Below are 15050 nucleotides of genomic sequence, written 5' to 3' on the forward strand. Positions count from 1 at the left end.
TAAGTGTGAATGGGTGAGAGCGTGTGCAGGATGTGGTGAAGAGTGGCAGGGCCCGCGCCGTAAGGTGGCCTCTTTTTCCACCCAGAAGCTGAGTTGTTTTTGTGCATGTGTGCTTATGTGAGTGTGTGTGGAAGGTGTACAGTCTGTGCAGCAGCAGGAACAGCTGATAGTTGAGCAGCGAGAGAGAGAGAGAGAAAAAAAAAGAGACGGGCGGGTCCAAGAGAGGCTGAAGGAGGAAAAACAAGCTCAGCGTCGGAGTAGGCGGGTGGGAAGCAGAAAGAAGGGCGGCGCTAATGAAATCATATGAAGGAGAACATGTATATTTACTCAAATGCTACCTCTCCTGTCTAAGCTTTACACAGGTCTGATGTTTACGAAGCAGACCTGAGCGACTTAGAAGACTTTTCTGTGCGTTTTATCCGATACAAGAGCAGCTTTTTTAATTTTTTGGGTTGCGCGTAAAGAGGATGCTTTTGCCTCTTCAGCTCACACCTGGAACAAGGAAACCACGAGAGATCTTTTGCTGTTTTTAAGAGCTTTACTGCATCAGAAGAGCCTATTTTTTTCTTTGGTTTTTTACTGCTTTTACGGACTGTCATTGGGATGTTACGCGGTCTTAATGTGCCTTTCTAACTGTGACCTCTAGCACCACCTGTGCGCCCTAAACAAGAGATTTTGGTTGCTGCGCTTGGAGAAACCTTACAGCTGCAGTCAGGGAATTTGCACTGTGAAAACTACACCAAAAGATTTCTCCTTTTTTTCCTTCTTGTTGCTGTATTTCTTTTGTGGATTTAAAAAAAAATTCTTATCACATCCTTTGTCCCAAGTTGCTGACGGTGCAACAACTTTCCTCCCGAGATAAGCGCAGCACGTTTCACTGAACGTGGTTTTACGCACAAAGAAGACGCGGTGCGCTCAAGCCGAGACAAGACCAGCATCAGGTGCTGTGAGGCAGAAAAAAAGCAAATAAATAAATAAATACAAGGCAAAAAGCAAATCCCAGCCATCAACATGACGGACGGTCCGAGACAACGGAGCAGCACGGCGGGTTCTGCCAAGGATGGAGACAAGGAGTCCGGAGGAGGTGGAGTTGCGCTCAAGAAAGAAATCGGACTTGTGAGCGCCTGCGGTATTATTGTTGGTAAGTAAGTGCTTGTCAACAGTTAAACTTCCCCTCTATTTGGCTGCATTTTGCCTGCAGTGCCTTTCCGAGGAAAACAAGTGAGAGAAAATGACAAACTGACAGAAAACTCCAGCCCGGGTACCTGTGTTCCGGTGAGCCAGATACAACAGCTGCACTGGGATCAGATTCCACCACGCAGAAGAACATAAAGTTTATGATGAAATATGTGAGTCCAAGATAAGGATTTTTATAGATATTACCTGTGCCAACATTCTCTAAAACAGCTGAGACATTTGGTTTCACTGTCTGTATAGTTTAAGGCATCTGTGTGAGCAATTTGGGATAAAACATCCAGATTCTAATACAAATATCCAGATTCATGCAAACAGATATGATGACAGCCTCAAAGGGCATCCACGCAGAGGTCTTTGTAACAGAAACTCTGATCCCTCTCGGTGCTTCTGCCCCCAACACCCTGCAGTCGTTAATCAGGGAAGCTTTCATCATTTCTCTATAATGAAGACTTCGTCACCTTCACTCATGTCTGACGCTCATCTGATTGGTCCATTCAGAGCAATGTAGCTCACATGACTGACTTGGACACAGGCTTTAAAAGGCAACATGTGGACACTCACAAATTGGCCTGTTGCTCTTGTAATTACTCTTAAATGTAGCTTAAATGAGAACAGACTGTGCTGACTTTTAGTGAAAACAAAATTAAGCTTTAAAGGTGACTGATTCTGAAGTTCAGCTGACTCACTCTGAATAGTCATTACTACTCATCCTCCTCCACAAACAGTTCTTTGATTTCTTATGTAGTGCTGGACGAAGCTTTATAAAGTCGGAGAAAGAGATGTAATCGGCCTTCAGATTGATTTGCATTGTGGGAAATGTAGGAGCTGGTGTTTGAAGGATATTTCTGCCTGTTCCACATTGACTTTCTTTCCATTGCAAGCTCATCAAAGCAGTTGCCAGATAACCGTCACTTAAACATTGTGCTAATCCATTCCCTTATTGATCTGGTTTATGGCAGGAACAATGGAGATTAAACATTTTATCTTAGTGATGGGTGCAGGTGACTCAGATGCAGTAGCAGAGCTGTAGAGAGGCCAGTCTGTGAGGCGAGAGGCTACACTTTCATTCACTGCAGATGATGAACAAGAGATAACACCTTCAGACGACACATCGATCGATACTAAATCGGCAGTGAAACATTGCTCCGGTTGTCTTGTCCGGAGTGCGTGGTCTTGTTGTTGACCTTGACGGGATGAGGAGAAGGGAGGCCATGACTCATTCATTCATGTGTTTCCACGGTAACGGGAGGAGAGAGAGGAGAGAGTGAGAGTGACTGTGTGTCCACATGGGGATTCCCAAGAGGTTTGCTCTCTGAGAGAAGCTGCGAAAGGAAGACGAGAGGGGAAAGATGAAGAGCGACCTTTGCATTGAAATGACAGCTTCTCAGTGTGCAAGTTGCTCCTTAAATCCTTAGCGGTGCGCAAGAATGAATCTGCTCTGCTGTAACCAGGCAGCACTGCAGAAGCTTCAAAGCAAAGTAACTCTACATTAAATTTATACACAGTTTATCGATAGAATAATGTTTTCAGTGATTGTAAATACAGAGGAGAAGATGCCAAAGCCTTGTTAACCCAACCCTCCTGTCGTCCTGTGGGTCAAATTGACCCACTGTAAAGTTTGAAAATGTGGGAAAAAAATATATTTTCACAGTGAAAACTTCCACATTTTCAGCATTTTTGGGAAATTTTTGAACATTTTTTGGTGCAAAAAAAAAAGAAATGTTTAAAAAAAAGTTTCTTTAAGAACATTCGGAAAAAAAACAACCAAAATCCAGCAAAGTTCACTGGATTTTGGTTGATTTTTTTCTGAATGTTCTTAAAGAAAATATTAGAGCTTTTACTGATATATATATATATATATATATATATATATATATATATGGAATCACTTTAGATATTTTTAGGATTTTTTTGGATTTTTTTTAATTCATTTTTTGAAGATATTTACATTTTTTATTTTTTTTATTTTACAAAAAATAAAACTTTTAAGGGAAACTTTTTTGGAAGATTTTTATTCATTTTTTGAAAATATTTACATTTTTTATTTTTTTTATTTTCTTCCTGAAGATTTTATAAATTTTTATAAATTTGGGGAATTTTTTGCAGAGTTTTTAGATTTCTTTCAGACAAGGGAACAATTTTTTTTGGTGCCTGTAAATGAGGACAACGGGAGGGTTATAATCAGAATACAAGCAGGAGATCTCTGTGCATGTTGCCAACATCATTTCCCATCAGCCCCGCCCTTAATCGCATCTATGCACCAGCATTTAGATGACTAAATAATTTATCGCTCTCCATTCATCTACCGCCTATTAAGAAGCGTGTTGGCACCGTGGAGCCGCTCATGGCACCTTAGAGGGTTTTTACAGCCGTCCAGAGTCCATACACCTCAGCACCAGTCACAGCCTGTTCTTGGCCACGGCTCTCGTCCTTGACCAAGTAACTCATTCATGCTTGTTCTGCTCACATCGTCATGTGCAAGAGAGACGTGGGCTCAGGTGACTCGTCTGATCCTTTGGTCGTGAACATGCCCCGCTGGGTTTTCCATGAAAAGGGCTGAGCACACAAGGACATCAAACGGTTTTATGGCCTATTGTACAGAACAGGCATTTATCGCTCACACACACATTAATCCAGAAACGTGCAAAGCCATGAATTGGGATTAGAAGTGAACTTTTGGCCACTTGGAAGAAGGCCCCACCCTGATAATGCTGTTTTATTAGCTCCCTGGCTTAGTCGTGTCTGAGCTGCACTCCAATCTACATGTTTTGTAAAAGAATAGTAGCATGAATCTGATCTTAATTAAATACTGAGCTCAGTTTGTTCCTATGGCTGCAGCTGCTTGTCTTTTCAAACTAAGTTACGCTACGGGTCTTAAATCTTTAATTGGCAGAATTGATGACTGTCTTTCTTTCTTCTCATCACTACTCTAATCATCAATGTAGGTTCTGTCTCATGAATTGCTCCAGTGTGGTAATAAATCACATGCATGTGCACGAGCACACGGGAGCTGCAGAGTCTGAGGCTGTGGCTCGGGGCCAAGCAGCAGGTTGCCTCAGCTTGGTGGCTGTTTGAACAGCAATTTAACGCTGGGAGGAAATGCAAGGACTAATCTTCCAGGGCTTTACAAAGGCTGATTAGGGTTATATCATAATGCCACACAAACACACACATGCTCGTTAATATTTATAGTGTGCGGCTGCTGTCAGTGGTGTTTGTTGGAGTGCTGGCATTTAACCATGTGTCACGGGGAGGCCAAAACAACAAGTTCATTTCATTTGTTCCTTCTCTTAGCTCCACTTAAGATAAACAGTGAGTGCTTAGTGGTTTCTTTAGCTTCACAAAATGCATCTACATGATGTGTCTCTACATAAACGTTTAATTTAGTGTTTCGATGGTAAAATTACTCAGTTTTGCAGCAAATATTTTCAGTCCATCCATCCATCCATTATCTATACACCGCTTAATCCTCACTAGGGTCGCGGGGGGGGTGCTGGAGTCTATCCCAGCTGACTCGGGCGAAGGCAGGGGACACCCTAGACAGGTCACCAGTCTGTCACAGGGCTACATATATAGACAAACAAGCACTCACACATTCACACCTACGGGCAATTTAGAATAATCAATCAACCTCAGCATATTTTTGGACTGTGGGAGGAAGCCGGAGTACCCGGAGAAAACCCACGCATGCACAGGGAGAACATGCAAACTCCATGCAGAAAGATCCCGGGAAAGCCGGGACGCGAACCAGGGACCTTCTTGCTGCAAGGCGAAAGTGCTAACCACTACGCCACTGTGCAGCCATATTTTGAGTCAAAATGTTCAAATATGCTAATAATCATTCATTTCAAACACATAATTCCTACACTCCCGAGCATATATTTAACCCCTGTATAGCATGTAGCAATGGCGATAGTAGAGTTGAAACAGTTCATTAGAAATCAGTTTTATCTTCTTAATGTGGAGAATTTGCCATTTTTCTTTTTACTATTTTGACTTTAAACTGACATTCAAAAACACACACTTGGACTAAAGTAAATTGTAATTGGCATTTCTCACTATTTTCTGCTCCTTAAGAGACCTATTGTGAATAGTTTCATGTGAAAATATTCAGTAGATTAACTAATAATGAAAATAATTGTTAGCAGCCACAGTAATACACAATTTAAACAGATAACACAAAATATGTCACTAAATCTGTGTGAAATGGACACATGATCATAAACTCATGAGTGAATTATTTAAGATAAGATGCTATGCCAAAAGAACCAAGCAGCTGTTTAAAATCATAAAAATCAATCTTGTAAAGTCTGAAGCTGAGTGTGGCCTATAACTGTCAGAAAACTTCAAAGTCCAAGAGGAACAGAAATGTGCTCAGAGAGCATGTTCTGAAACCAAGCCTCTTCCTTTGCGAAAAAACTATCCAGCAACAATAGAGGATATAAAAATATCCTGTGGTAGAAGAGTCCTGCTGAGATTTGCAAAAAGAGGAAATTTAGGTGGATTGAGCTGATGTTTGATACTCCAAGAGATATGACACTTGCCAATTTGTGTCCTCTGCTTCTTGAATTTAATGCAGTTTGTCTTAGATTTTGTTCAGAAGAGAACCAGTTCTACCTATTTAGCTAAAATAATCACGTTCTCCCTTGGCCTGATTTGAGACAAAGGGATGTAAAAGTGAACAGGAAACCTGAAGATTCCACATTAGTCAGCAGTCTCACACGCTCACGTGCAACGATGCACATGACAGGACTACACAACATGATTGCCTCCATAAAAGCTCTCTTTTACATAAACTCATTCAGACCATCCAGAACCAGCACATTCCCTTTAACTGCCTCTTTAGCAAACTTGCGAAAGTCTATCAGTGACTTTACTAGATAGTTAATGTTGTGTCAGCACATGGCTGCTTTTCTCCCTCCCAGATGTCAAAGGTCCTGCACTGAAGACCACTTGTGTCGTAAAGATGTCGATATAATCAGAGGAGGGGAGGCTCGTTTGCCTTCTTTTCACCTTTTACCTGCAGCTGGAGTTACATAAACAAGCGTATGTCCTCAGCACTTGCACATGATGCATGTGGAGTCTGTTAAAGGTGAACAAATTTGCATGTTTTCAGTGAAGCACGTGTCGGCTTATGCAAAGATTAAACAGACCTGAGGAAGCAGATGCGATATTTTTGGAAGAGTGAGAGTTTTAAGAGAGCAGCGTTATAGGTTTGAGTGTACAAAAATGGACAGATTTTTTCCTTATTGCTCAGTCTTTTGATTTTAACTTTAATAATGATGTATGGAGGCCTGATGAAGTTAAACAACTCAGTGTTTTACAAGCAAAAGTTAGAAAAAACACCCACATAACTTGACCCTTGATTCCACCAGCTTAAGAACCACCGGTTTAGTCGTGAAACGTTAGAAAACAGTTAACAAAGCCCCTAAAGTCCTCGATGGCGCCTTTAAATTGCCTGATTTGTCTGTCTGATAGCGCAAAATCCACAAAAATTAATTTTGCAAGGTTAGGAAATGCACCAAAATCATCAATGTGACCAAAGATTTCCATCCATCCATCCATTTTCTATACACTGTTAAATCCTCATTAGGGTTGTGGGGGGCTGGAGTCTATCCCAGCTGACTTAGGGTGAAGGCAGAGGACATCCTGGACAGATCACCAGTCTATCACAGGGCTACATAGAGACAAACAATCAGACTCACACCTACGGATGATTTAACGTTACCAACTGACCTGAGCATGTTTTTGGACTGTGGGAGGAAGCTGGAAACCCACACATGCACAGGGAGAACATGCAAACTCCACACAGAAAAACCAAAGATTTGCACCTGTTAGATAATCTAACAGGTAAGTGACCACTACTCTGTTGTCACCCAGCTGGACGAATAGTTAGTTAAATACTATACTTCTCTTGACTACAAAGGATCCACACACACCCTCATCACTTATATCTCTAATCAGAACACAGTGTTATCATTCACACCTTTGACTTTTGCACTGTAAAAGGCCACTCAGCCTATCATCCAGTCTGCTATGATTCAAAACCTCCAACCTTTGACCCTGATGCTGTTTTATTGGGTCCAACTCCAGTGAGCTGAACTTGATTGGAGGCTCCTGACCTCCGACCTGGGCCTTATCACAGGAGGGTGAATTCTTTCATGTTGGACCCGCACCCCTCCATCTTTCAGCTCCTGTGTAAACCGCCTGGCACTCTGATGCTCATTGAATATGTCAGGACATTATTCTCCCCCCTCTGCATCCACCTCTCACACCTCCTCCCTCATTGGACTCGTTCACCCTGTTCTCTGTCGAGCTCCATCTCCTCAAAACTGTGCTAAGTCAGCATATTACAGGTTCCCGCTTTGCCCGATGGCTTTTCATCTTCTTCACTGTTGAAACTCTACTTGCACTCTCATTTTTTTTTCACTGTCGCTCTTTTTTTACTCATGACCTCATTCTTTATTTCCTGTTCACTCTGTCTGCCCACAGGAAGTCACACAACAACCAGCTACAAGTGAATCATAACATCATTTAGCCTTTTTTATTAGATGTTCTAATTAATCCTCTGAACCCCAAATAGTTTCTGGGCATTTATTTGGCTCTTGTCATAGTTTTACCCACTCAGGGCTCATTTTTCACTGCAATATAAAAAATAGTGGCTCTACATACTACAGATACGTTTGTATTTGCATTTTTCGTCAGTTATGATACTACACTGCCTGTAATTCAATTGAAATCCCAGAATTTTTTTTCACATGACTGTTGGTTGCAGCCGAGTCAAACACAGCATTTCACTTTCACTGAGAAGCGCAGAATTTTTTTCTTGCAAAGCTGTTATTTTTGGTGAGTTTTCAAATGAAACAATTATTAGCATGACTTTATTAAAAATCATTTTTTTCAGTGAAAAGGCATACTAGAAAATTCCAACGATTCTATTTTTAATGTTTCTGGCTGACATAAATGGTGTCACTTTGGTGAATTTTCAAAAACACAACGTGCCTTTCAACCCCGCTGACACGTTTTGGGGTTTAGAGGGTTAATAGCTAGTGTTTTTTTTCTATATATCGTATCACGAGGCTCAGGCTACCACTGAGTACAACATCCTACTAAAGCAGAAACACCACTTTACGATGCACATACAGAAAATGGCTTAAAGGATCATAGGAGTGTGTTTGCAGCCTTTCTACTCCTCACTACAAATCAAGCTTTTAAAAGCAGTTTATATCCTAGAAACAGTTTTAAGTGAATCATTTTGATGCTTTTCCACACTTCTTCAGACAATTGTTTGCTCATTTCTATCCATGTGATATGAAAATCAGTCAGCAGGTTTACGGTGTCTGCTGAATAACACATTGTTTCTCCTTTGATGATAGCAAATATGACGGAGTAACTTTCTGTACCTGTTTCTATTATTGCTGTATCGCTGTTGGAAGACTCTGCAGAGTCTTGTCACTGCAGTGAGGTTTTCAGGTTTCATCACTGCCAAAATCTAATCACTTGGTCCTTGTGTCATTTCTGATCTTCCCTGAAAATTTCATCCAAATCCATTAGTCCGTTTTTGAATAATGTTGCCAACAGACAAACAGACAGACAAACGTATGCCAATTATCATATAACTCTGTCATTCTATGGCGGGGTAATAACATGACGAAAACAGGCTTTCAACATGACAAGCATCTGATATGATCCTTCCAAATCTAGCAAAGATAAAAGAAATGTTGATTTTTAAAAGGCTACTAGACACATTATAGGTCCAATCCGGTAGAACACATTCTAAATTTTGTTTCTTAATATGGTTCTAGTATCCCATATTTGACTCCCTGCCTTTTAAACACCTGCAAAGGTAAACCAGGTTTTCTCTTAACCTTTGATGCCCAACATGGGTCAAAAATGTCCCAAATCCAATGGAAAATGGCTATCTCCTAGCCCACACTGCGTATCAAAGGGTTACCACAGCTGGTGCCTTTTAAGCATCATCCATTGAACAGCGTTACAGAGGGCACTACAACTGATTCTCGTTCCCATGACAACCAAACTGGTGTTGATATGTGAACGCAACCTCTTTATTTAATCAGTACCGAAACCTAACACCTGTCTCCCTATCTCCTCCTCCCCCAGGTAACATCATCGGCTCAGGTATCTTCGTCAGTCCGAAGGGAGTGATGGAGAACGCCAGCTCTGTGGGCGTGGCCCTGATCGTCTGGATCGTCACGGGCGTCATCACCGCCATCGGAGCGCTGTGCTACGCTGAGCTGGGCGTCACCATCCCCAAGTCAGGAGGAGACTACTCCTACGTCAAGGACATTTTTGGCGGTCTGGCTGGGTGAGCAAACAGATGAGTGTTCAGGCACATTTGCATGTAACCGCTGAAGGCGTCACTGGGGGCAGTAAGCACGCTACATCTGAGGCAACTGAGGTGTTACACTGGAAAGAAGTGCTTTACAAAAAAGAGCAGGAAGAAGAGAAAAAACCCCACAGCAGACCTATGGTTTCTGGGTTAGATGTTCTTCACATTTCACTGTCTCGGTTTCTCGTCACTGCAAAACTGTTGTTGCAAAACAGGACACTTTTGAGTCCCACTTAAAAGAGCTTGAAGTTGCTTTAAAGGACATAAAAATGACACAAATGAGGCATCATTCCGTGAACGAATGACAGATTCCACAATAACGAAAGTTATTTTGAGACATCCAACCTTAATAAATGGTGGATTTATGTATCTTTAAGCTCCTTTCTTTGCAAGACAGATATTTTTTTTACTCTCAGGTCAGTGAGGTTTAACAGACTCCCTAGTCAACCCTCAAAAGTATTGGTTATTAAGTATATGACCCAGTTTTGGAGAAGAAGGGGCCTCCCAAATGATTCAAGTTAATTTGACAAGGATTTAGGTGAGCATACCGACATGTCTGGATTCCTCTCTTTATCCCGCCAGATGAGCCAGCTGATGTAGCTCAGACATATTGATCCAAAGCAGGGGGCCTTTACTTAAAGTCAAGTACAGGAGTTACACGTAGTTAACCCTCTGAACACCAAAACTTGCTGGTGGGTTTTCATTTTTTTTGGATGCCCAAATTACACCATTTTTCAGTCAAAAACACAAAAATTCAGCAGAATTTAAACTTTCTGACACGTCTCAAACCCATCATGTGTGTCATGTACTTTCACCAGGAAAAAAAAATAAGTAAAATTTAAAACTGTGATATTTTCTTAAAATTACTTTATTCAATGCCTCATTCAAAAACCCACCAAAAATAAACCATCTGCACCAAAGAGATTCTGTAAAAAATGAAAAATTCTGCAAGTCTCACTGCCACTGAAAAGCCATGAGTGATTCGGGTGGAACCAACAGTCATATGACCAAAATTAATTTCAGGTAAGCTGCAGGCCGTACTTAGTGCGGTAAATAAAACATAGTTGGTCCAAAAAAATACCAAAAAAATGCAGAATGGTTTCAAAAACAGTTTACAGAGGAGCACATTGTCAGCAACTTGTCTGTAAATACATTCAGCATGGTGAAATATCTTTCTAGAGCTGAGTTATGTTAAAAACACCTAAAAAAAAAAAAAAAGAAACAGTCCCAGTCAAATAGCCTGTCCATACTTGCAGAGCCCTATTTTTGAGTTCTCTTTACTTTAACCATGGTTGTGCTGTTTCCATGGAGGTGCACGACTGTAAATGACACTAAGAAATGAGCCCACAGTGACTAAAAACGTGACAGGAGCAAAAAAAAAAAAACATCCAGAAGATGTTTGTGGTTCAGACGGTTATGAGATATGAAACGAGCAGACTCAAATATGTGTCTAGTAAATTCAGGGTGACTCAGAATTACAAAAGTCACAGTTCTGTGGGGTTTTCCCACCTTTATCAAGCGGTTATGAATTGACTTTGAGCCCACAGCCCCCTTCCATTCATCCATATATATTTAGCTTTAAGGTAACGGTGCTTACAGTAGAAGCTTGGGAACCACGCAAAGTTAATTTCCTAGTAAAACAATATCGTTTGTTAGCGTAGATTTCACACAGTGTGACCATTGTTTTTTCATTTATCAAAAGGATGCATATTATCAGGGTATTCTGGGAGAGGAATTCAACCAGACAAAACAGCCAATGATTGTTTTTCTCTCTTTGTACAGTAACTATCAATACACATCAATGAGCTCTGACCTCCAGGGATTCTTGTGCTTCATGGTTTCAGATGCTCAGTTTGAAGCGTCGGGGCCACACTGTTTCCCTGTGCCCTCCGTCGAGCACAAATAAACCACGTTCAAGGGGTGTTTGTTTTGGTTGTGCGGCTCCTTTTGTCCCCATGTGGCGTGGATGTAGGAGAAGTCGCATGTGCTTATACTCCAATAACTTTAGCGGCGGAAAAACTTACATCACCTTGTCGCAGCTGGACGAAGGCGAGCTCGTAGAAGAAGGGAAGCGCTCGTAAAAATTGTACATTCAAACATTTATAGAATTTCAAGTACAAAGAGTCTTTGTTGGATCAGACTGATGAGGCTTGTGTTACACCCAGAATGTCCTCGATATAGACAACTGCAGGTGCAACAGGTTGCATTGAACAACTATATTAAGCTTATTCTAGCAGGATATACACTACTGTTGAAAAGTTTGGGGTCACCCAGATAATTTCTTGTTTTCCATGAAAACTCACACTTTTATTAATGTGCTAACAGAATTGCACAAGGGTTTTCTAATCATCAGTTAGCCTTTCAACACCATTAGCTAACACAATGTAGCATTAGAACACATGAGTGATGGTTGCTGGAAAGGTTCCTCTGTACCCCTATGTAGATATTCCATTAAAAATCTGCCGTTTCCAGCTAGAATAGTCATTTACCACATTAACAGTGTCTAGACTGTATTTCTGATTCATTTAATGTTATCTTCATAGAAAAAAACTGCTTTTCCATCAAAAAATAAGGGCATTTCTAAGTGACCCCAAACTTTTGAATGGTAGTGTAAATTTAAGCAAAGTCTATTGGAGTGGGATAATCTATTGATATCACTTTATATCACGCTGGCACCAAATATTTTCATTAAAAAATTGAACTTGCCAGAATCACTGCTTCACTTCATACTCGTGGTAGCACTTATCAAATGAGTAAAGGGAACTTAAATGGAAGCAAACTGAACTAACTTGCTAATTAGTTGCACATTAAAACTGAACAATAATGAGAATTAACACATTCAGAGCCACAAAGCAGTGAATGCACATGCAATTTTTGCTTTTTTTGTTGCATTTTAGATGTATTTTTTCCAGATATCATAATATAGAGTAGATGAATGTCTTGCCATATATTGAGTGTCCTGAGTTAGTCTATGATTTCCACCCGAAGTCTGCTGATTGAACCTGTATGTCTGCATGTGATGCCACTACCATTAGTACAAGAAGTATTCAGATCCTTTTTCCGAGTAAAAGTAGATTGATCTATTAGTCAATTATCAGTCTGCAAAAATGCTCCAAAGATTGCTTCTGTAACTCAATTTTCTCGAACTAAATGAGTTTTAGGGAACTGTGATACGTGTTTTTCACTATTTTATTACAATTTACAGACCAAATGATCACCTTATTTTTTCTATAATTTAAAAAATAATCATGAGATGCAGGTATAAAATGTAGTAATACATCCTGTATTACTATTTGTAGGTCATGTACATAATGTACTATGCAGAGAGGACCCTTTAGAGTGTTATTAATTATTCATGCATTAATCGGCGTGCTGCATTTTAATGTAACTGATCCCTAGAGTTTTTTTCTTGTTTGTTTAATCTATTGCTGAGCATCATATGATCTTAAAGCATTTCAAACCCAATCTGCAAAGTTGGTAAATCAATTTTGTGAAGTTAAAAATTCAGTATTACAAGAAATGTCATGAAAACTGCAACAAAAAAAGAGAAGCAAGACCAAAAATCTAGTACAGCTGCCTCCAAAAGTGCATTCACATGTACTGTTAGAGGGTTAAATGGGCATTCGAACCTACATTTTTTTCATGAAACGCACACATTCCAGTGAGTCACAGTCCTGTTAATGCAGTCAGGTGTAATGATCCCTTTATAATCTTTCAGAGAATGTCATGGTTGGACCACATGCCTGGTCAGTCCTGCTGCTAAACTCCAGTGCTTTCCTTCGCTTCTACATCACATCTCAACACTCCATTATTCATCGGTTTCTGCATCCTTTCAGCATCTCACTCTGGGATCATGTCCAGTGTTTGTTTTCATTTGTGTTTTTACCTCCTTGTTAGTGATTTTTTTTTCATTTTTTTCATGCATCATTGCCAGCTAATGTACTGCTCTTTTCTGGTTTCTGACGTAAACGTCGGGTTAAATGATCATTTCTCTGAAGAAAAGGTCCCACTTATCCAGAAAAATAGAAAAAAATGTCACAAATATTTCAACATCCATCAACTACAGTTAATTTCAGCAGTAAAAACACAACAGACGGTGACTAAAATGTATTATATGCTGCGGTGGCACATTCTTGTGGTCCGTGACTACAGCTACTTACCAGACTGGCACTTTGAAAGACTGAATGAGTCACCTTAGTTAAACTAGCTGCCAAATAGAAATTTTCTTTGTTTTATAGGAATTCATTGGGAGCTTTAAACTGCTGCTTGGTGTAAGTGTTGCGTCACTGCACAGACATTTTTCTCTGCACTGTTAAATAATAGAAAAAAAAAAAAGGCAGGGGGAAATCTCAGCTGCATGAAACCAAACATCAAAGTGGGTCCACAGCAGAAATGATAGCATGTTAGTCTTACCAGCATGGGCTTCCCCCTTTCCTTTGTTCTGAGTGCTGCCCCACAAGGAATTATTATTTGTACTATCTGTCCACTTCTCTTAAATTTTTTCTATTGGAGTTTATTTTTTTAGCCTGTTAAATCTCAAAATAGCAAAAGAACCCATTCATGATTTTCCAGAACCTGAGGGGACATCTTTAAATAGCTTGTTTTTTTCATAAAGAGCACAAAAATATTATAAAAACAGACAAAAGACTCATATTTGAGCGGCTGAGAGCAGCATATGTTGGGGATTTTTCTTGATAAATGACTCAAATTTCCAACTACTGCGAAATGTTAGTATGTCATTAATCTATAATTAGCTTTCTTGTTCTTGTAGAGAAGTACAAATTATATTATTGCCAGATGACGGTAGATTGGGGAATGCTGTGAGAGGCTAACCGTAGTAGGAAATAGAGGTTACATGTCATCAAAAATTACCCATTTTGTGTGACAATTTCATGTTTTCCATGAAAACTCACACTTTTATTCATGTGCTAACATAATTGCACAAGGGTTTTTTACTCATCAATTAGCCTTTCAACACCATTAGCTAACACAGTGTACCATTTTTGATCAATTTAATGTTGCCTTCATTGAAAAAAAGTGCTTTTCTTTCAAAAATAACGACATTTCTAAGTGACACCAAACTTTTGAACAGTACTGTATGTGTCACGTGTATGTGTGTTGTAACTGTGCCCTCTTCCCTCCATTTTTACCTCAGGTTCCTGCGACTGTGGATCGCTGTGCTGGTCATCTACCCGACCAACCAGGCCGTGATCGCGCTGACCTTCTCCAACTACGTCCTCCAGCCTCTGTTCCCCACCTGCTTTCCACCAGAGAACGGCCTTCGTCTGCTGGCTGCTGTGTGTCTCTGTGAGTAACACATGAGCACAAATCCTCAAAGACAAACACCCAAACACAGTTACAGACATGTTTTTAATGTTTCTTAATGTAGCAAATACCTCAAACTGCTGAAATATACTCAACTACACACTTGTAGTGCTCATTTTACTCACAAAATGGTTAACTAATGAAGTAATTAACTTCTTATTGTCGAATTTAACAATTG

General features: G+C 40.1%; 1 protein-coding gene across 1 annotated transcript in view; it reads left to right on the forward strand.

Annotated features, from left to right (window-relative positions):
- The first annotated feature begins 261 nt into the window (after nucleotides 1–261).
- The window catches only part of slc7a8a (solute carrier family 7 member 8a), a 28364-nt gene continuing 13575 nt past the window's right edge, over nucleotides 262–15050 (forward strand). The window contains exons 1-3 of the mRNA XM_023268633.3: nucleotides 262–1141; nucleotides 9319–9523; nucleotides 14703–14854. Of these exons, the coding sequence (XP_023124401.1) occupies nucleotides 1012–1141; nucleotides 9319–9523; nucleotides 14703–14854 (487 nt within the window). The 5' untranslated portion in view covers nucleotides 262–1011. The remainder of the gene's footprint in view (nucleotides 1142–9318; nucleotides 9524–14702; nucleotides 14855–15050) is intronic.

The sequence above is a fragment of the Amphiprion ocellaris genome, chromosome 23, assembly GCF_022539595.1.
Source record: "Amphiprion ocellaris isolate individual 3 ecotype Okinawa chromosome 23, ASM2253959v1, whole genome shotgun sequence".
NCBI lineage: Eukaryota > Metazoa > Chordata > Actinopteri > Pomacentridae > Amphiprion > Amphiprion ocellaris.